Source organism: Sinohyriopsis cumingii, chromosome 7 (assembly GCF_028554795.1).
Source record: "Sinohyriopsis cumingii isolate HCF-2022 chromosome 7, ASM2855479v2, whole genome shotgun sequence".
In the NCBI taxonomy this organism is placed as follows: Eukaryota; Metazoa; Mollusca; class Bivalvia; order Unionida; family Unionidae; genus Sinohyriopsis; species Sinohyriopsis cumingii.
Window position 1 is genome coordinate 105,356,755 of NC_142967.1, and position 22,775 is coordinate 105,379,529.

Sequence of the window (22,775 nt, forward strand, 5' to 3'; positions counted from 1 at the left end):
AATCCAACTCAAGTTCATCAATATAAGGGTACATATAAAACAGACCTTTCTGACATGTCTATAAATCATGCTTAGCACCTAATTATCAGTTTAGAACTGCTGTGAGTAATTGCATCATGTTACATAATTTGGGATATACATGACATGTTCCACAACATGGACAATAAAATATACGATATATATAGTAACTTTAAGCCATTTTGTTTCAAGGCCTTATAATCTAATGTCCATCCATTCCAAGTAACTTAACTTATGGAGCATTTTACAATCTTAACAATGCCATGCCTATTCTGTAGTTGTGGATGTGTCTGTATAATTGTACAAGTGACAGCCATGATCTTTATGTTTAAAATATTTTTATATTTTATAATTTAATTTACATGTAAAGACTATGCAGTCTTATATAAAGAATTCTTATCTTATCTCTTATCTTGTATTCTTATCTTACTTTATCATAACTTGTAAGAAACACTGAAAATGAAATTGACCTAGAACTGTTGAATTCAATTTTGTTTGGTTATTCTAAAGTTATATAAAGATAAACAAGTCATTAAAAAGTGAAAGGTGTAATAGAGATATTAAAAATCAAAACTTTACCTATAACCTTAACTGTCCTACTACTAATCTGAAATTCGGCTGAAATTCATGCAAGCTTGACAAGCTAAACTAAACATGAATGAACAGAAGATGAGCAATTTAAAAAAAATTCTTTATACCCCACCTTCCCTTAAAATATCCTGGAAACATAAAAAATACTTTTCTTCTCAATAACATAAATAATGGTGCAAGAAAGTTATTGTAGAAAATTATTACTACATGAACAATAATTTGTCTTGATCATCAGGACTGATTCATTACCACTGAACAAAAGTTGTATTAACACCAGGTTATGGCAACAAAATTTCCAAAAGTGAGATATAAACCTTGTCAGTTATCTTTCTTAATTTAAAAAAATTAACTCAAAATCTATAGGGTTATTCCTTACGCTAAATGCAATCGATTTACAATGTTTAGTAACTGTACATAGTGGACAACTCAAGTTATTGTGCAGGAATTGAAACAAGCAAAAGGACAATATCGTAACATAGTATGCTCTGCCTTATGTGTATAGAAATGCAATAAATATCAACAATAAATAGGTATATATATATATATATATATATATATATATATATATATATATATATATATATATATATATATATATTCAGATGCACCAGTTTATCTTATTTTACATCATACCACAGATTAAAGGATAACTGTATTTCTTTCCTTTATTATAAACCCAAAACCACAAAAAAATGTGACTGTCCAAGACCTAGAGTTTCAGAGAAAACATCTTTTGATATCTTGTCAATTAACTAAATATGTTACCCTAAACTTTAAAACAAAATAGTTATCACAGAGTTATTCTCCCTGAGATGCTGCCATGTGCACAATGACTGGCATGAGTGTAGGTGAAATAAGGTTAAAGATAATGAGGAAATAATGTTTGGACCGATGAACAATCAATATTCCATCCCAATATTGTTGGCAAGTGAATAATAACCTGTCCCTCTTTCTGCCATTGTCAGGAATTCATAACATTCAAGTTTTGAACATCATATTTCTTTATGCCTGAAATGAGATAATAATGAAAATTAGGTAAGGTACTTACCAGAAATCATGAATAAAATAAGAAACCATGACAAAAAAATCATTACTTTAAAAAGTAGCTACACTGAGAAGGTGCTTAGTATGTCCCAATAAAGTCATCAATCATTTATCAAATTCTCAGAAGTTTCATTGAATTTCCTTTCATTTACAAACCATACTCAATAATGTCCTTGGTTTTACGGTTTCTTTTTGCATGGTAATGGAGGAATTACAGATCTGTGTCTGAGTTAATCTTCCAAATGATGGGTCTGAAAACACAGGCTACTTGAAAATAATTTTATTCACTGCCATTTGATATCTCACTCTAAGACATTTCTGTTTGGTATTTCTTATAAACAAGGCAGGCATTAGTGCTGAAATGAATACCTGACTTTACTAATCAAATATTCATACCCTATATATATTTCATATTCCAATATTTATTGTTATCCCTATGTCATGTTTATCATTGTTACCATCAACTTTGTTTTCAATCAGTCACCATAAAACCAGAATTGTGAATGAATGCTGTAAATATTTGCAACCTATCTGTCTTGTACATAGACTTATCTTGTCTACCATATTGCAACATAACCCTTATACAATGAAAACAGTAGACAACATTTAAAGAAAACAAACACTTAAAAGACTATTGTAATGTACCCACATTAAATAGACGTGCAACACATACAGCCTTTCTAAGCATGGCTCCATTGTGAATTCACAGAAGATCTCTACTTCATTCAGATTTTGCTATCTTAATATACTATTAATTGTACAACCAGCACATTCATGGATAATTGTATTGAAAACTAGTCTTAGATTTCACATATTTTTGATTTTAAAAAATTACATTGAGTACACACCAAGGCTGAGAAGTTTCATTAAAGCTGGGTCTAACTGGGTGAGCTTTTCCAAGTCTGCATTCGGCTCTTAAAATTGAAAAGGCAAGATTAACCAATAGCCTTCACTTTTTAGAATTGGTATTAATACTCTAGCACTTAGAAGTAGTTATACATGTCTGATTAAGTTTATGGAATTAATAGTCTTCAAAATTATTCTATAATACAAACACTCAATAAGAAACATCAAGTACACTCAATTTTAACCCATCATTACCTAATAAAAATTTAAAACTGCTACTTTTCTTTCATATGATTGCTAAAGAAATACTACTGCAAAGAAACAAAGCCATTACATTAAATGCTTTATGTGAAACTGAATTACTGAACAACTTTAAATATTCAAAGTTTCAAACAAAAAGAAAATTCTGATTGCCTCCCAAGATTTTAGTGCTGGCAATGGCACTAATGTCTCAAGAGAAGCTGTCAAAAAGTTCATATTGTCTGTCCTGGGAATACAATTCATTAAGTTCCCATACAGTGGAGTACAGTTTGTCCATGTTACCAGTCAGGTTACCAGACTTGCAGGAATACAGTTTGAATGCATGTACATAGTATGATTACAAGCAGCACAATGAATCAGGAGAGGCATTCTAAAAGTTTGAGTAACTCATGAGTTGCATGAAAAGTGAACAACTTCGTAAATAAATAATACAAGAAATATATAAATACAATGTTTCAGTTTGGACAATTTGCCAAACAAATTCATATTCAAATACTCTTTTTCAGCACTAGCAGGCATCATATTCCATTACCCAACATGAATTATACTTTTAAATTCTAACAAAAAGATAACTGACATTATATAACTAGCATGCATGCATCATATTCCATTACCCAACAAGAATTTTACTTTTAAATTCCAAAGAAAAGATAATTGATGTTATATATCATCGTTACTCATTCCTGATGACAACAAATCATACAAATATTTCGTAATACTGGTAGTATGTAATAGTGTGGTATTACAGGGCCCTGGGTGACTGTGTGATCTAAAGTGCTTGCCTTTACAGATCATTGCCATCTCCCATCTCACCACATGGGTTAAAGTCTTGGGCTCAGCCAATGTGGTTATGTGAGAAAGCTTGCCCATAGCCTCCCATGGGTTTTTCCAGGTCCTTCCTCCAAAAGGTATTCTGGACACCATATATAAAAATATTGCACTGAGAAATGGTATTAAACCCAAACCAACAACAGTTTCTGAGGCAAAAAGCATATTATTTTTACCTAAATCTGCATATTTATTTCAGATTTGTAAAGCAAAGTTGAATCTTGTGATTTAGACCATTCTGGTGGCGTAGTGGTTACAGCATCTGCCTGTAAAGCTACATTAAAAATCCAAAATTTATACACAAATGTACACAAACACACTTGTGTTTCAATAATAAACTCAATGAATATAGATAGTATTAAGACTGAAAATTCATCTGAACAAAATGAAATATCACCTGACTTCATTCAAATTATGAGAATGCTTTGCCCATGACTGGTGATGTAACAATACATGGAAATATTGGTATTTATGGGTATACTACTATATCACAAATGTCATCAGCACAAATTACTTACACTAGTGGTTTTGGAACTAATTTTGCTTAATGAAAATAATGCTTGGTATTATTAAAGAACACTGGAAAAACTTGGCCATGTGCTTTATTACTGGATGTGGTCCTACAATGGAAGATGTATCACATGTTCTTTATGTTTTGGTGCTAAAAAAATAAACGTATTATGTGATACATCTTAGGTTGTAGGACTATTACTGGCTGATGACCAGTCACTCTGTTGAATATGCCTGAACCAGATAGTAAGTAGACAAACAGTACATTCTGAATTCACTTTTTAGCTTTAAATGTAAAGAATAAAATTCATAACTCATTAACAGTATGCCTAAGATGCTTAATTTCCTTGACTTATTCAAGTGAGTTTACTAATAATCTTGCTATGGACATATCATCCATCTGTGAAGGTTGGTCTTTACTTTAATCCTGCAGTTGCAACCTTTCATCAATGTTCCCAAAATAAAAAGAACTATAGCTTTTGGAACGTGACATGTATTATTATAAAACTTACAGATCAGTAAAGCACATTGATAGTTTGTTTTCGCAATGTCCAACTTAGTAGCAATATATATATATATATATATATATATATATATATATATATATATATATATATATATATATATATATATTGCAATACAATAACTTATATCAGAATCCAATTTTTTTAGCTTGCAGTACTATCCCCTACCCACTACAGAGCACAGATTTTTATTTAAATTCAACATTAATATATTAACGTGCCAAATAAAATAAAAGAACTTTGTGATGGAAGTTCGAGTCTGATATTTGGTCCATTTATAAAAAAGCAAAAAGAAAACAAACAAGTTAAGGATACATATGGCTCTATAATATTAGGATTTTCTTAACTTTACATCCTGTTTTATAGTTGAAAAGTCAAATTCCTGTATACATTATCCAATCAGTTGGAGATATTCTTATCCAAAATTTCAAAATTTACACCTACATTTAGCTGAGTGATTGGATTTTGGCGACGGTTTCATGGAACATTTGTTATATCACCATTGACCGACACAAGCCCAGGTGCTTTTTATACACCATTAGGAACAGTTGGAACCCCTGGTGGCAAATTTCTAAATCAACCCAAAATCTTTTCCAACAAGACAAATAACAATATTTTTTGGTGCTAAACATAAATAACATTAGCATGAACCAACATGGGACACAACTCCTACTGCATTAAGAAACCCAGCCTCACTTTCATGTCCACATTGACTGGCCTCTCAGGGGCATTCTATTACAATGTTTCTTACCTTTATTTTCATTGGCTAATTAAAATTAACACTGAATATAAACTCTTGATACATTAAACTCATAGTGCAGTCACATTAAGTTCCAAAAACCCACTGGAATCATTTATTCTGCTCGTTCTGAAAAGTTTAGAAACTTGATTTCCATAGCAATAGCTGCTGCACAGATTTAATTTTAGCATAGCTTTGAAGCTCAATCAATTAACAATATATGCCTTCAAAGATTTTATGTGTAATTACTGTCAAGTGTTTGAAATTACTTTGATTTCAATTGAGCGGTCATGTATATGCAAACCAGAAGTTGATAAATCAAAGATGTCAGCCGCCCAAGACATTTTGTGTTTTGGACACTGACTTTATGTTTCTGCATCTTATAACATTTGACTGGTTGAATATTACAGGGAGAATGAAAGGTTAAACAAAGTCACAGTATTCTGTATCTAAGTGTAGTATGAGACAACACAAATCAACATTATTGTTAACATTACACACTTACATTGCTGTTTTAAAATAAAAAAATTAAAGCAGGGGAAGCCCTAGTGGCATCAAAAGAAACTTTCATTCTGACCTTTGATGTGTGGGTATATTTAAATTAAAAGAGTATTTAGCATCGTTGGTAACTGTCACATTTAGTATTTTGCAAAGGAAAAATGCCTTCCTTATGTATCCCACTGTACATAGACAAAAATCCATTTACAGGTTTTACTGAATATTGCATTTCTTCTATAATGACATGCTATGAAATGACAACTTTTGTCAGATAAGAAGGAGACAAACACAAAGAGACTGTTTCTATGTCTTGAACACCATTTGCTTGTTTTTTCCATGGATTGTTAAGTAGTAATATTGCAAATTTTGAAACAATGGAAGTTCAAATATTTTTGCCATAATTTTCTCATTCTTTGAATACAGGCCCTGTAAATTAAAATGTTCTTTCACAAAAAGTCTATGTGAAGCAACATTTATGTGGTTATCTCTCCATATTACAATTTTGTGTCTCTAGCTCATTTGCCCCAAACTGACCAAAAAAAGCCGTTAAAAAATTGCTATAATCATAATATATAAAAAAATCTAGAAAATCTATTTCGGTCCAAATTTTAAAAAGCATAGCATTTTATACACAGCTAAATAATCTTTATGAATGTGCCAAATTTGGTTTTGATATCTCTACAAATAAAATCGTGCTGGGTATGGTACCACTTTTTGGCAGAAAAGTAATTAATTCTTAAACATTATTAAGTCGACGTTGTTTGAAAAAATTCATTAAAAAACACAATTTCTGACATATTTTCATAAAACAAACTTTTATATGCTTCTTTCTACTAGCATTACATGTGTGCAAAATTTGATTGAGGTATCTTTGAAATAATAATAAAAAAATTGATTGGTTCATGCTAATAACATGTGATACATCTTACATTATAGGACTACCCAAAAACCCTATCACACACACACAAACACACACACCGCCCCCAAGTCGCTAGTCAAGGGTCATCGAACCACTTCGTTCCACGCGATGCGAACGAAATGGATCAACCATGTTTGGATTGCAAAGATGCCGTCGCCCCAGTCTGATTCAAGTATTTGAGGAATCAATTGTATTAATATATTATCAGACGCAAAGAGATAATGGAAATTAACGGAAATGTAAAAAAAATTCATAATATACCATTATCCTGCTACCGTCTTCGAAAACGAAAGTCGGCTTCTTCGATTCTTGTAATCAATATATGCGATCTGAATGTCTTGGTCTTTTCCGTTCAGTAGAGAAAAAACCAAACTTATACATGTACTATTGCATTTGGAACAACCTCGGGTATTTTTGCAGGACAAAACAACGCATCGGTTGTGTGTCGGCGCAGTAATTTAAGAAAGAATTGTACAGTTTGTTTGACGTGTGTATGATTTGGATTTTTAACCTAGCTTTAACAATTTTTCAGTCATATCGCTAAAATGTCTGCAGTATGATAGTTCATAGTGATGTCTAGCACTGCGGCATCATGCCGCAGACATGTAGCACTATGTCCCACCCAGTCACATTATCCTAAGACCAGGCCGACCAGTCCTAACACTAACCTCATAATGCCGAACGCCAAGCGAGGCAGCTGTTAGTACCACTTTTTTTTTGCAAGTCTTTGGTATGACTCGGCCGAGGATCAGACCCACGACCTTCCGCATCCGAGGCGGATGCTCTAACCACTAGGCCACCGGAGCAGTTTTGTTGGCCACAAATTGTGGCTATAGGTAGCACGGTACAAGTTGTGACTCCATAGACGTCAGTACTAAAGTTTGGAGAAATTAGTATACCTTGCATCCTACCTCAGCATGTGTATCACACACTGTCACAGAGGATACTGGATTATTTATTGTGTTTCTACAAGGAACTTTTTCTATGTTACGCGTTTAGGCTCAAATAAACAGTAACACAAGAAAGAGTGAAAACAACAAGCTTTGCAAAATTTAACAAATAATTTATTTCCCTGGAAAAACTCTGTAAAAATGAAAAAATAAGAACTTATAAACAATTAAATCAGATATAAATTAAATCAAATATACATGACACTTCCCCCATAAAGAAAAAGAAAGATTTATATGATAAAGCTTTCTTTTTACCACATACTAATTATACATGAGGTTAAAGAGAACTCATATAAATTACACACAGTGTATATGAAATAACACATTGTTATACACGGGAAAGTGCGTCTGCTATTAAATGATCTTTTCTCTTGATGTGCGTGATGTCAAGATTACATTCCTGTAACAAAAAACACTACCATAGTAGTCTTTGATTTTTAATTTTCATCTTTCCGATGAAAGTAAGGAGGTTGTGATCACTAAACCCAATAATCAAAGAAGGAGCTGAACTAATGTAAACTTCAAAATGTAATGCCAATATCAAAGCCAAACATTCCGTCGCGATTGTTGAATAATTTCTTTGGTGCTTATTTAATTTTTTAGAAAAATAACAAACTGGATGATCAATACCATTTTCATCTTCTTCAGTCAAAACTGCTCCAACACCAACATCACTTGCATCAACAGACAGTTTAAATGATTGGCTGAAATTTGGAGCTGCAAGAACTGGCGCGCTTTTAAGTATGGCTTTTAACTTGTCAAAAACCTCCTGACATTTTCAGTCCAAAGGAACTTGTTTTTATTACTCAATACATCTGCATGGGTTCAGCAATTTTAGAACAGTTGGAACAAAATTCCATTTAGTATCCAGGTATACCTAATAATCGCACCAGTGGCATTTTATTTACAGGCACAGGGAATTCAGAGATAGCCTTGACCTTAGCATCTATAGGTTTAACTTGTCCATGTCCCACGATATGTCATAGAAACGTTACACTAGCACGGCAGAACTCAGTTTTGGATAAATTAATTGTCAAACTTGCATCTGTGAGTCTGTCAAAGACTTCCGAAATGTTGCAAAATGTTCTTTCGAGGTGTCATTGTAGATGATGACATCATCGATGTAAGCATTGCAATTGTCTAAACCAGAGGTAATCATATTAATGAGAAGTTGAAATGTACTTGGCGACCCTTTAATCCGAAACGGAATTACTTTATATTGGTAAAGTCCGTCTGGAGTCACCAATGCCGAAATTTCCTTTGCTCTTTCCGTTAGTCGAATTTGCCAAAATCCTTTCAGAAGCTCAAATTTGGTGACATACTTGGCATTCCCGATCTTACCAATACAGCCATCGATTATTGGCATTAGAGATGAATCTGTTTTTGTCACACTATTCATTTTCCTATAATCAGTACATATATGGAAAGTTTTATCTAGTTTTGGAACAAGTATGCATGGTGAACTCCAGTCACTTTTACTGGGCGCTATAAAATAATTCTCCAGAAAATATTGATTTTCTTTTTTTCAAGTAGTCCTGTTTGAGAGGGTTCATCTTTTACGGGTGTTGTTTGATAGGTTTGGAACTGACAGTTTCATCATCATGGAAAATTTTGTTTGTTCTTGTAGAAACATCTGGAAATAAGTGCTCATATTCAACTAATAACTGTTTAAGTTCATTTCTTTTTGCTCTTGCAAATGTGAAAGTTTCTGGTCCAGATCTTTCATAATTTCTGAATTCCGAAGATTTTTCACTCCCATATCAGTTAAATCCGATGATATTCCTTCACTTAAATCTTCAGTGAGTGGGACAGGTACAACTAAATTAATTGCATGTTTAACCCGGCTATCTCTTTCAATATACTGGTACTCCTATAATTTATTTAGATCCCAGGAGCACTAGTATCATAATTTAGCTCATTCATTTTCTTAACTTTGTAAGGGCCGTAATATCTAAACTGAAGAAATTTTGAAGAATGAGCAAGAGAGACAGAAACCCATTATTACCAAACTCAAAAGTTCCATCCATTGTAGTTCTGTCAAACCATAATTTCACTTTTTACTTGAACTGCTGGTTGCCAAATTTAAGCATAATAGGCTGGAAAGTTCCAGACCTAAAACTTTAACCATGACCCGATTGGACAGATTTGGGACGGCCAAATTGAGTAAAAAAAAAAACTTTATCAAAGTTTTAATATTCCTCGAAGGAATTACCTCTGGAAATCTTGTTGACGCACATATAATGGTCAACAGGTATTGGTTACCTGACTTGGTCTTAGGTAAGGGACCAACACAATCTACCATAATTCTACTAAATGGTTCGTCAAAGGCAGGAATAGGTTGTAGAGGAGCCTTATGTATCTTCTGATTGGATTTTCCTACCATTTGACAAGTATGACAAGATCTACAGTATTTACAAACGTCACTTTTGATTTTTGGCCAATAGAAGTGAGTTAAGATCCTGTGATCAGTCCTATTAATCCCTAAATGACCAGCCAAATAAGTTTCATGGGTCAGACTAAGTATTTCTTGTCTATAAGGTTTTGGAACTACAATTTGATAGTTCACTGACCACTCATCACCAACAGGCACCTCAGGAGGTAACCATTTTCTCATAATAATTCCATTTTTAATGAAATAAGAGGCAGGAACTGAAGTGGTTTCATTTTCACTAATGACCCTTTGAAACAAACAGATCTCGGGATCTTTTTCCTGTTCTACGACAAGTGATTGTCGCTTATCACCCTGATTAGAATAAAGAGATTGAGTAGTTAAAAGAGGATTACTGTGATCAATACCCTCTGCTGGAGCCAAACAACGAGTGAAAGGGACCTCACCAAAAGCCTGAAGAATACATGTGTCAGCTAGAGGAATACTTTCCTTATCAACATCATTATCAAGAGCATTCTTTGCCATAACTCTGGTAACTGCACAGGTTGGAAAATTATCAGAGAATTCTTTTTCAATTGGATCGACTCTCTGATCCAAGCAGGGCTTGTCAGTTACAAATGGATTAACCACAATCCTGTCTCCAGCTAGGTCGTTGCCTAGTAATAAATGAATGCCCTGAACGGGTAAAACATACACTGTGCCGCTTGTCACGGGTCCTGAGACTAAGTCTGATGACAAATTTACACAGTGGAGAGGAACATCAGCAAAGACGCACTCTACCCCCTGAATAAGAACACTCTCATTAGAAGAAGACTTCTCAGAAAAAGGCAAAGTACCTGACAATTAAAGACTCTGAGAAGCTCGTGTGTCCCTTCAAATTTTAATATGGATAGGATTGGTCGAATCACCCAAGAGTCATATAGAACGCTTCGATATGAATGGTTCATAATTCTCCATAATAAAATCAGACTGGGGTTTATTGGACCTAACAAATATATTGCTTTCAATACATGACCGTGACCTTGACCTCTTAGAAATAAGAACATTTGGAATAGATCTGTCTTGATTCTGATACTTATATTTCAATTTGTAGCAATCAGAAATAACGTGCCCTTTTTATTGCAATAGGTACACGTAGGAAGAGACAAGGATCTTGAATCAAGCTTATCAGAAGCTTGATTTTTAGAAGTTGTGCCAGTTTGAGTTTTAGAAGGGCTTGTATTAGGCTGAAATACTTTTCTGTCAGAACACTGTTGAGTATAAATATTATTTACAAAAGAAACTTTATGAGTTAAAGAATGCTCAGCAGCAGCACAAGCAGCATTTTCCAAGGTTTAATTATTATCTTGTTTGAAATTTTCAAGTAATAGAATCTTGGGATTTTCATAATCTTGTTCAAGTTTTGTGGCTAAGCACCATCTATCAAATAACTGCTCTTTTTCTCTAGCAAATTCGACATGAGTTTTTCCCGCTTCTTTTCTATAGTTTCTGAATTTTTGCCGATAAGCTTCAAGGACTAACTCAGAACCCATTTAAGATGCATTACTTAACCGTATCATAGTCACCACTTTGCTGAACTGACAGTGAACGGTAACTATCACTAGCCTTACCAGTGACTACACATTGTAATAATTGAGTACAATGCTTCCTTGGCCATTTCAAATTTTCAGCAACTGTTTCAAAATAAGAAAAATATTTGTCTACATCTTCTTCTCTAACCTAATGTTCTTTGTAAGATCAAAACTTAAATTTGTATTGCTTTTCACATACAGCTCCATTTCTTTTATTCTAAATTGATATTCCCTCTCTTCCTTCTCTCTTTGCATTTTCATCTCTCTCTCTCTCTCTCTTCCTTATCTAACTGCATTTGCATTTGTTTATCTTTCTTTCTTTCCTGTCTCTCTCCCTTCTTTCTCGTATTATAACTATTTGTTTTTCTTGTAACAGCTTTTGTCCTTTTTTCTCTCTTTCTTCTCCTTGTAAATGCATTCGTTTTTCTTGTAAGTGCATTTGTCTCTCTCTCTCTCTCTCTCCTTTCTAAAGTTCCAGCTTCCTTAACTCCAATTCCATCTTCTATTTTATTTCTAATTCCTTTACTTTTATGTCAGAGTATGATACAGACTTACTGATCGAAACCAAAGCACTTTTATCCAAAACATTCTTTTCTACCAAATACTGAACAAAACTATTTCTTATTTCTTGTTTCGCTAAGGATGCCATTAGCTCAGAAAGATCGTATTTTCTGGCAAGCTGAATCACTTCATCTTTTTTGTTAAAGATCTGATTGTTCCTGGGTAGGAATTGAAAGAAAGATTTCCACTTTTGAGGACATTTTAGAAAAAGCTTATTGATTTCACTTACGATTTCAAAAACTAAGAAAGAGTGAAACAACAAGCTTTGAAAAATTTAACAAATAATTTATTTCCCTGGAAAAACTCTGTAAAAATAAAAAAAACAACAAAAAGAACTTACAAACAATTAAATCAGATATAAATTAAAAGAAATATACATAACAGTTGCGTCAAATGCAGGTACGAACTTTTGAACTTTTGTTACTGGAGTTGACGCTGGCCAAATTTGTGTAACTAAACTACGGTTCAATACTCCAACATTTATTGGTACAGGTTCTGTTTGATTGTCTCTTTTCAAAAAGGTGTTGTGGGTCTTCAAATTGTGGTTAAAGAGGAATAGGATATTTTCACAAAGTGGATTATTCTGTCGACAACGAGTGATCTGCCTTGAAACTAAGATGATCGTCTATTCCATAACGTGTAAATGGTGCTGTAGATGCCCATCTCTGAAGAAATGGATTCTGCGGCATTGCTCTGTGATAATGCTGATTTTGTCATTTGATAAATATTTCTTTGGCATTTACTATCTGCATAAAGGTGCTTGCTCCTTTGGTGAATGTTGACTGAGCCCTTCATGAAGTACTACATATCAGGATGACAGCTCTTAAAAAAGAGATGATTCAACTAATTACGTTATTTGCATTGAAACGTCATTTCTACCGTTTTAGAAATAGGATGCTCATGCATAAGATGGAAATATTAGTTGTCTTACATTTAAACAATATTGTTTGATTTTAATAAAATAATTTCAAATTATGCCGTAAGAACAAACTATTTGGTCGAATACATAATGTTGATTCTAATAGATATTATGTACTACAATGTTATCTCTAAATCAATTTTATAATCCATTAATTTAATCATTTAATCAGAAGTAACCTAACTTAACCAATTAGCGGAGATTATACTGATCCAAATATTATATAGCATTCCAAAAGTTTAAGATCGTAAATCATAATCTTAAAAGGTACATTTCTTTGTGATAAAGAATTTTAATAGAAGGATTTACAATATTTTTCATAATTCTTATGTTATTCGCAACTAACAGTACAATTATTTTGTCAAAATTTCACGATTTTCTAAGTCCGACATTTTCATCATACGTTAATGATAAAAAAAATAAAAAAATAAAGATAATTGCAACAATAATTATAATTCTTTAATTGGTTTCTTCACAGAATTTTCTTTTATATCTAATTTTAAAATCGTAGAAGAATAACTACAATGAGGATTCTAATATTTATTCTGACCCTATCAAATAAGTTTTGAAAACAAATGAAAATAAAAGAAATTTCCTATTGATGCAAATAAGTCAATGAAATATTGATTATGTACCTTTTTTGATTGTTTTTCTTTCTTTCTTGCATATAAATAAAACAATGCCAATTAAGAAAATCGTATATTTTGTATTATGCTTTCTAATAGTGTCAACATGTGCATTCAGTGTCTACAACACTTTAGCAGCTTAATCTAACGGTAAGTTGATGTCACCGATGAGAAGTACAAGACACAGGTGCCTGGCAACTTTGGAACATATTTTATCCCAGAGTTTTTTTTATGCGGTAAACAGTGTGAGAAGAGAATGCATACCCAGGAGGTAGGTATTTGTTGAAGCACTTGGTCTGGGAATGAGCTGTCACGAGAACAGAGTGAGATTTGTACTCAACTTTGTAGGTATACTGAACGAATTTGAAGGATCTATTTATACTTTATAGATTTATATACTACCACGAAACTATTTATCGCTTTCCATGAATACGATTTGAGATTTGCCCGTTCATTGATTGAACTTTTAGAACTTCATCCAACCAAAATTATAATTGCAGTCATTTTTAGCATTAACAAAACTTAAACCTCAAAACATCTCTGAAAACGATGGCTTCAAAACTGTGAACACTAGAATTTTTCTGTTTGCAAAAAAAATACAGACAAGCCTGGTCTCAAAAGAACTCTTAATTGTCTGGCGGACAATGATGAGCATTTCTGTACTCAAACCTCAACATTGAGTGCGTAGAGCAATAAATATATAACACGTACGTTGTCACCTTTGTTTAAGTTTAATTCCCTCACTAATTCTTTTTTTTAAATAAAACACATAAAGAACGTGAAATTTTCTTCAAATATTTTTCATAAAATGAAGCACGATATCCAATACAGCAGTTCTAATTTTTTGTCGTTTCGGTTACATTTTTATTAGTTAGCCAGAAAACACATTATTCCAGATAAAATAAGGGAAAAAATAAATAAAAAGACATATCTTTTCTTTAACATTACAGTTTAATGGTAATCTTAACAAATATAGTATTTGTTGTGTGATTCATTACCAAATTTATCTACGATAATGTGTTTTAGTTAGGGGAGTTTTTGGTACGGATACATGCACGATTTACACCTTTTAGTACACACCTGGTGTGGGTCTCCCTAAACACAGTAATGTACAGTAATGGACAGAAATGGGCTGTAATGAACAGTAATGGACATTAATGGGGACAAAAATATAATATTGCGAAAGAAATTATAGGAATGTACATTAAATATTATAATTTTTATTGTACGCACTCAGAGACATAAATCATAAATAACAAGTGTGGTTGTGATATTGTTTTATTAGTGCACATAATACACTTTAATTAAAATATTGCCAAAACTTTAACAACTCTCTCTCTCTCTCTCTCTCTCTCTCTCTCTATATATATATATATATATATATATATATATATATATTCTTTACTAAGACTGTCCACCTTTTTTATTTTGTTCTAGTCTGACCCTGCTCAGCTCTCATCCTTTTTCTCTGGTGAGGTTTTTTGTTCCCTCCTGAAGGTGTCTTTGGTATAGTGATTTTACCATTTGTCGACCTTATTGTTAACTTATTTGTACCCTTGTCTTTGAGAAACTTTCTAAATATTGCTTCTCGTTTAGTTTCTCTTTCTTGACACCACACATCAATAGAAACTCTATGATGCATATAATTGGATGCCAGCTTGAAATTGCCGCTTCCAATCAATGATCTTTCGGTGTCTTTATACTGGTTATAATCGATTGTAGTTCGTCTATCAGATCGGATATATTTATGTGCTTCCATTTGGCTCAAATCTTCATGATATTATTCGCAGACTCTGCATTATTATTTGTCCAGTGGGCGTCATCATTTTTTTTTTTTACTCTCGAAGGATAGTTAACATGATCTTTCAGTATTGGAAGCATTCGTTTTTCGAAGTATGGTTGGAACCCGACACTTTTTCCAAAATGACATCTGATGCATGTTTTATTCTTGCTTCTAATACTACAGAATTATTGGCCTGTGCAATTCCTTCGTCACCGAAAAGGGTGTTTAGGATTGAGACGGTGTTGAGAAGACAGTTTCCGTCCCCAGTTGTTCTTAATGGTATTCCTTTCTCACCATGGTACCGGAACAAGATGCCAGCAGCAATTGCATCTTCTGGTAGACTGGAGTGTTCAGCATACTCGCAAAAATAGTACCTTTCATCAGTCATCAAAGCCTCCCGCTCAACTGAAGCTTTGGGTTTTCAAGTCCAATCTTAGCAGCCTGTTGTAATGAGAAAAAGAAAAATATAACATTATAAACATTTATAACTTTGTAGAATATCTATTTCAAACATAGGTTTTCTACAACGAATTTCTTGAGAGGATATTTATTTAAAGATTAAAATGAAAGTTAATAAATGTACCAATAAAAATGAAATAGTTCATGTCAACCAGATATCTAATATACTGGTAATTTTATCATTTTCAAACAGTAGATATATTGATTAAAACGACACAATCCAACATGTACTCCGCAATAATAAATACAAGACATGTACACATAAAACTATGTTTCAGTAAGTAAACACATAGACTAAAAATCAAACTTCAGTAAGTCTCAGTAACTTTACAGATTCCTAAAATTACAGATCATTACAATCAAAAATATATTAGGTCTCCTGAAAAGTTGGAAGAAATTGAAATCGAGGTTATATAATTACAAATCTAATAACAGGACCATTATAAATGTTTGGGAGAAACTTATCGAATAGCCTAGAAAATAAACAATTAAATCCTTATAAGATAATTCATTACTTTTTGAAGTCGTGTGATACCCATCATGTAATCACATTTGCCTCCTAGCGAACGACACTGAAGACAGATGTATCCCTCATCTATGGAAGACCAGGTCTTAAAGTCTTTGCTTCTTATAACTTCGCACATAGAGTGGAACCAAGAATCGCAAACCTGAATCAAAATGTATAGATGCAAACTATTAGGACAGAATTTTTTAGTACAAGTAACAAGATTGAAATTTTCTCTAAATTGTGTTAAGAGTAAGTTTTGATTAAATTGTATTAGAAGTAAATTGATAAATCATACTGAAAGTAATCTTCTACTAAAATATATTGAGATTTAATCCAATTATTCGTATTCTACTATTCAACAGTGATTGCGCTATTATGATCAAGTACGAACCGTCTTATACAAAATATTACTTGTATCGCAGACTCAGCACAAAACAGTATGTTCAGCAGGTTATAAAAATAGCGAACTAGACAGATTCCAAAAATTCTCATGGAGGGCAAATGTTCTGATCTTGCAGAAGTACTTACGTAATAATGTACATAGACCTAGACAATAATCTGTAAGAGACTACGAAGCCCCGCTTTGAGATTCTGGCCAAACGCAAGAGCTAAAGAACACGCCATATTTGGCGTTGTCTTAAGAAAGCGGGTATATTAAGCCCAGCCGCGGGTCGACACCAGTTTTGCTAGCCAGAAACTCAAGCAGGCTCTGTCTTTTGCAGGTAAGATAACCGTCTATGTACAGTTTTTCATAGTATAAGACCTTTTAATGTTATAAGAAATTTAAGTGTCATAAGAATTTTTAGTGTTATAAGAATTTTTAGTGTTAAGATGCTAATTTAACATCAGTATGTTTAAACATTAGATTATTTTAATATTTCTTTGCTACTCTTTAATATAATGTAACGGAAAGTTTAATTGTTTGAATAACTTATATTTACTTATAACTATATTATTGATTGTAGTAAAAGCAACGATCGTTACCAACGTCATACTCAGTAATAGTTAATTTAGAAATAAAATACTCTTTAAATAATAGAGTTTAATATGATGACTTTTTAGAATAAATTCAGTAAAATATATTTCAATTACGGTATTAGTCTGAAATATTGAATTTTAGATTCTTTTGCTATCGTGAATTTATTCGATATCTAATTATCTGTATTACATTCTAAACGGCAGATATTATACAAGTATGATGTTGGTAAGTGAAAGAATATCGTAGTTTTATATGTATTTCTTATATTCGAAAATTGAGCTTGTTGTAGTTTGATATTGAAATGTAAGTTTACATGTTGAGTATTTCAATAAAGTTTTGCTAGCCAGAAACTCAAGCAGGCTCTGTCTTTTGCAGCTCGATCCCGAGTACCTTCAATTCCCCAAGAATGTAGTCACGTCTTCATCATCGAGTGACACTACATCAAATGACTTGAACTTCCTTCCTTTCTTCTCTCTCTCTACCTCTCTCTCGGAATTGAGAACGGATTAACTTAGAATTACGAATTACAAAACTCTTCGTAAAAGCTGGTGGAGAAAGAACAAAACAATTCGTAAAAGTTGGAGGAGAATAGAACGAAGTGAAGATAACATGGATAAAGTGTCACCCCGCATAATGAGGATTCACGAGAGAGACTCGCGCCAAAACTTTTGCGACCATCAGATGTCACGCCGCCCAGCTACGCTACATGAACTCCGGAACGATTTGACAACTCTTCTGTGATTTTCGTACTTTTCGCACACAAGAAGGGTTTGTTCTGAAACATTAGCGCCAGAAACTTTACAAAGGCAACGAACATATTACAAGTATACAATGTATACACTGCCGGTGAGAATTCTTCTTGCAGTAACACCTGAAGTTCCAGACATGTCGAATGTATACTATTCATAGTCCAGCCCCGAATTCCAGCTACCTACAACCCAGTCTGAAATACATATATCCATGCCAAAAACAGATTTTCATGGGTCCAACAGCGACATCTCCGCCAGGCCCCAAGTCAACGACAGTAGCAACGACAGATTCCTTTCCAGTGATAGTGACTCGAACTTTTACAATTTGAACTCTTTCTATATTAAAGACAATAAGTGTATTGTTTACTATTCATTTAATATAGAATTCGTTTCATAAGGAGAATATTTCTGGACTGTGGTAATTCTCACACAGGTATGTTTTTGCTATACCATATTTTGTATCTTGAATTACAAAACAATACAAGGTCAGTCCGTTAATTTCAAAATATTTCCAAACAAAATGATCTAATTTATGCTGTATTTAATGTCTTATTTAGTAACAGTAACACTTTCTATATACCTACTTCAGTAACATTCATCGCGTTAGCTAAGGTTTCCACTACAGAGAGTGAATGAACCTACCGACTTTAACTTGCATTCCAGACTAAGCTTTTACATCAAACCTGTTGTACTGAAATCTGAAACCACCGTATACACGTTGTAGCCTACACATATAATAATGTCTTACCGTATTCGCATATCTTAGGGAGAATTGTAATTTCCGGCTAGCCGTCTCAAACATATTGATGCAGATGTTTATTGTGTCAGCCCAATGGGGTTCGATAATGTTATTGAGAGTTTTCTCTTATGTTTTTATACGAATCGTATGAATATATACCTTATGGTATTGTGTCACGGCGATAACGCCATAGAAACGGCTCTAATGCCTTCAAACCAGTCAGAAGAGGTGCTACCTTCCCTGGTTAGGCAACATCGATTGATGTTGTCGTGTTGTTCATTATATATGTATGCTAAAATGATAAATTAGTCAAAGTGTCGGAGCGATTACTCGAAACCGAGTTTTCCGCGTTGCATAGCTCTCATAAGACATGAGCAGCTATTGGCCTACATACGGCCAACTTCTGCGTCTACTTTGTTTGAAACGATAACGGCGATACATTCTCTTTGCTACGTCACAGGTAACTTCGGTAATACACGCCCATTTCAAAGTTGTACTAGACCACACCAACCAGTGTTACGAGTATAATGATATTTTCACTTTTGCTCTTACGTTAGATACGATTTCTATTTCATACATCCGCAGTTCAAGGTTTGATTGCAAGTGAATAGACGTTACGGTTATAAGGTAGGACATAACACAACATTAAAATTGTTACTTTCCTTATTCTTGGTTAATACCAAATTCTTATGACATTCTCTTCGCAACCATTTTTACTTCATTGTTGCTGGTATTTCATTGTTGATATTATCTATGCAATAGGAAGATGCACTCAATATCGGCTCACTAGTACTATCCATGAGAACGGGAATTCTTTTCACCACACTTGGCTGAAGCAAAATAATAACCGTAGTCACCCAAAAATATATTATGCTGATGTTACACAGAGTAACTTCTTTATAATAAAAAAAAAATAAAAAATAACAAAAAAAGAGTAAAATAACATACAAAAAAGAAAGATTAAAGATAACAAGAACTGCATGCTGATATTAGTGTTATAATTATTTAATAAGCCTCGTGGTAGAAGTAGTTTGCGTAAAAATTTCTACTAGTATTGGTCAGCGTTATTTGAAATTTTATTTAATGTCGTGCCATGACCTCCTTATTGTATTTATTTTAAGAACAAAAAAATAAGAAAATAAAAGGTGATTTCTAACCGATATTGTCAAATGTTCCATCCATTATATTGAGAATCTTATTAAATATTTTGAAGAAAGAAAAACAAAATACTTTTTATTGCATTTTTGTTATTTGATGCTTTTTAGTGAGTATTTTAAATTACTCACTGTATCTTTGTATTTTACTAAGTACGTTGCAATGATTTTTCTCATGGTAATTTTTGTATTTTACTAAGTATTTTGCAGTGATTTGTTTCAATGTATTTTCAATTTTAATGAATATTGTACAGTGATTTTTACAGTGATTTTTCTTATTGTATTTCTTCAAACTATGCTGAGTATGTTGGAGTGACCTTTCTCAATGCATTTGATGTACTTTACCGAGTATTCTGCAGTGATTTTTCTTATTGTATTTTTTAATTTTACTGAGTACCTTGCAGTGATTTGTTTTCTCATTGCAATTTTGTATTTTACTGAATATTTTGCAGTGTTTTTGTTCTTCTCTCATTGTACCTTTTGATATTTTATGAATAGTTGCATTGTTTTTCTCATTGTATATTTTGTATTTTATTCTGTGTTTGCAGTGTTTTTCTCATGTATTTTTGAATTTACAATATATTTCACAACATTTTACTATTGAATGTCTTGATCTGTCGCCTTTTACCTTCTATTTATGAATGTAATTTTTTTCTCTCGAGCCTCGAGGACTCGGCTCAAATGAACCGGAAGGTATTATTAGGACAGAATTTTTTAGTACAAGTAACAAGATTGAAATTTTCTCTAAATTGTGTTAAGAGTAAGTTTTGATTAAATTGTATTAGAAGTAAATTGATAAATCATACTGAAAGTAATCTTCTACTAAAATATATTGAGATTTAATCCAATTATTCGTATCCTACTATTCAACAGTGATTGCGCTATTATGATCAAGTACGAACCGTCTTATACAAAATATTACTTGTATCGCAGACTCAGCACAAAACAGTATGTTCAGCAGGTTATAAAAATAGCGAACTAGACAGATTCCAAAAATTCTCATGGAGGGCAAATGTTCTGATCTTGCAGAAGTACTTACGTAATAATGTACATAGACCTAGACAATAATCTGTAAGAGACTACGAAGCCCCGCTTTGAGATTCTGGCCAAACGCAAGAGCTAAAGAACACGCCATATTTGGCGTTGTCTTAAGAAAGCGGGTATATTAAGCCCAGCCGCGGGTCGACACCAGTTTTGCTAGCCAGAAACTCAAGCAGGCTCTGTCTTTTGCAGGTAAGATAACCGTCTATGTACAGTTTTTCATAGTATAAGACCTTTTAATGTTATAAGAAATTTAAGTGTCATAAGAATTTTTAGTGTTATAAGAATTTTTAGTGTTAAGATGCTAACTTAACATCAGTATGTTTAAACATTAGATTATTTTAATATTTCTTTGCTACTCTTTAATATAATGTAACGGAAAGTTTAATTGTTTGAATAACTTATATTTACTTATAACTATATTATTGATTGTAGTAAAAGCAACGATCGTTACCAACGTCATACTCAGTAATAGTTAATTTAGAAATAAAATACTCTTTAAATAATAGAGTTTAATATGATGACTTTTTAGAATAAATTCAGTAAAATATATTTCAATTACGGTATTAGTCTGAAATATTGAATTTTAGATTCTTTTGCTATCGTGAATTTATTCGATATTTAATTATCTGTATTACATTCTAAACGGCAGATATTATACAAGTATGATGTTGGTAAGTGAAAGAATATCGTAGTTTTATATGTATTTCTTATATTCGAAAATTGAGCTTGTTGTAGTTTGATATTGAAATGTAAGTTTACATGTTGAGTATTTCAATAAAGTTTTGCTAGCCAGAAACTCAAGCAGGCTCTGTCTTTTGCAGCTCGATCCCGAGTACCTTCAATTCCCCAAGAATGTAGTCACGTCTTCATCATCGAGTGACACTACATCAAATGACTTGAACTTCCTTCCTTTCTTCTCTCTCTCTCTCTCTCTCTCGAAATTGAGAAACGGATTAACTTAGAGTTTACGAAATAAAACTCTTCGTAAAACAAACTACCGGCATGAAATTGAAATGGTAAACTATTGTAACACGCACACGGGTATTTACTTGACCGAGCAGTTGTCAAACCCTGGCGCGATTCTCGCTAGAAGTCGTAAGTTTACCCCGACTTTCCAAAGACTTCCATACAACCTCAGTTGTAAATTAGAAAGCCCGACGTGTCCATTCTATACCTAAATTTTCCTCTAACTAATGCAAGACCACAGATAAACCAAATTGCCAACTATCTATCAACCGTACATCTGCGTGTTTTGGCTTCATTATATTTCCGTACCACCAACCGTTCACGTCTTAGAACATATATGAGTACTCCCCAACAATGGGAACTATTTTAACTCCGCCACCTTAGGCCAGTCAATCTATGCTTTCCAGGCACATTTCGCCGATATAACTGCACCATATTCGCCCACATGGCGACATAAACGGTGTCTGCCAAGTCCCTTTTTATTTATGCCCTTGTGTAATTTACCGGTTTAATACCGTAGGTACTGTCCTTGCAGTCACGCTACCAATGTATACCACTAGATTTTATTATGGACTATTTTACGACAGGGACATTCATTCG

General features: G+C 33.1%; 1 protein-coding gene and 1 long non-coding RNA gene across 3 annotated transcripts in view; one reads left to right on the top strand and one right to left on the bottom strand.

Annotated features, from left to right (window-relative positions):
• LOC149795872 (uncharacterized) overlaps nucleotides 1-7,127 on the bottom strand; it is a 66,446-nt gene extending 59,319 nt beyond the window's left edge. The window contains exons 1-3 of one of the 2 annotated variants that reach the window (XM_089965794.1): nucleotides 7,040-7,070; nucleotides 2,502-2,567; nucleotides 1,550-1,617 (exon numbers count right to left, since the gene is read on the bottom strand). In XM_089965794.1, coding sequence (XP_089821920.1) covers nucleotides 1,550-1,568 — 19 coding nt within the window. In that variant the 5' untranslated portion in view covers nucleotides 1,569-1,617; nucleotides 2,502-2,567; nucleotides 7,040-7,070. Of the gene's footprint in view, nucleotides 1-1,549; nucleotides 1,618-2,501; nucleotides 2,568-7,039 lie in introns of both variants that reach the window. The other variant, XM_089965793.1, reaches the window with a different exon arrangement.
• A 9,639-nt stretch (nucleotides 7,128-16,766) lies between these two features.
• On the top strand, nucleotides 16,767-22,010 carry LOC149795873 (uncharacterized). The gene is made up of 2 exons (XR_016422437.1): nucleotides 16,767-17,266; nucleotides 17,899-22,010. It is a non-coding gene; the product is annotated as an uncharacterized LOC149795873 (long non-coding RNA).
• The last annotated feature ends 765 nt before the right edge of the window (nucleotides 22,011-22,775 follow it).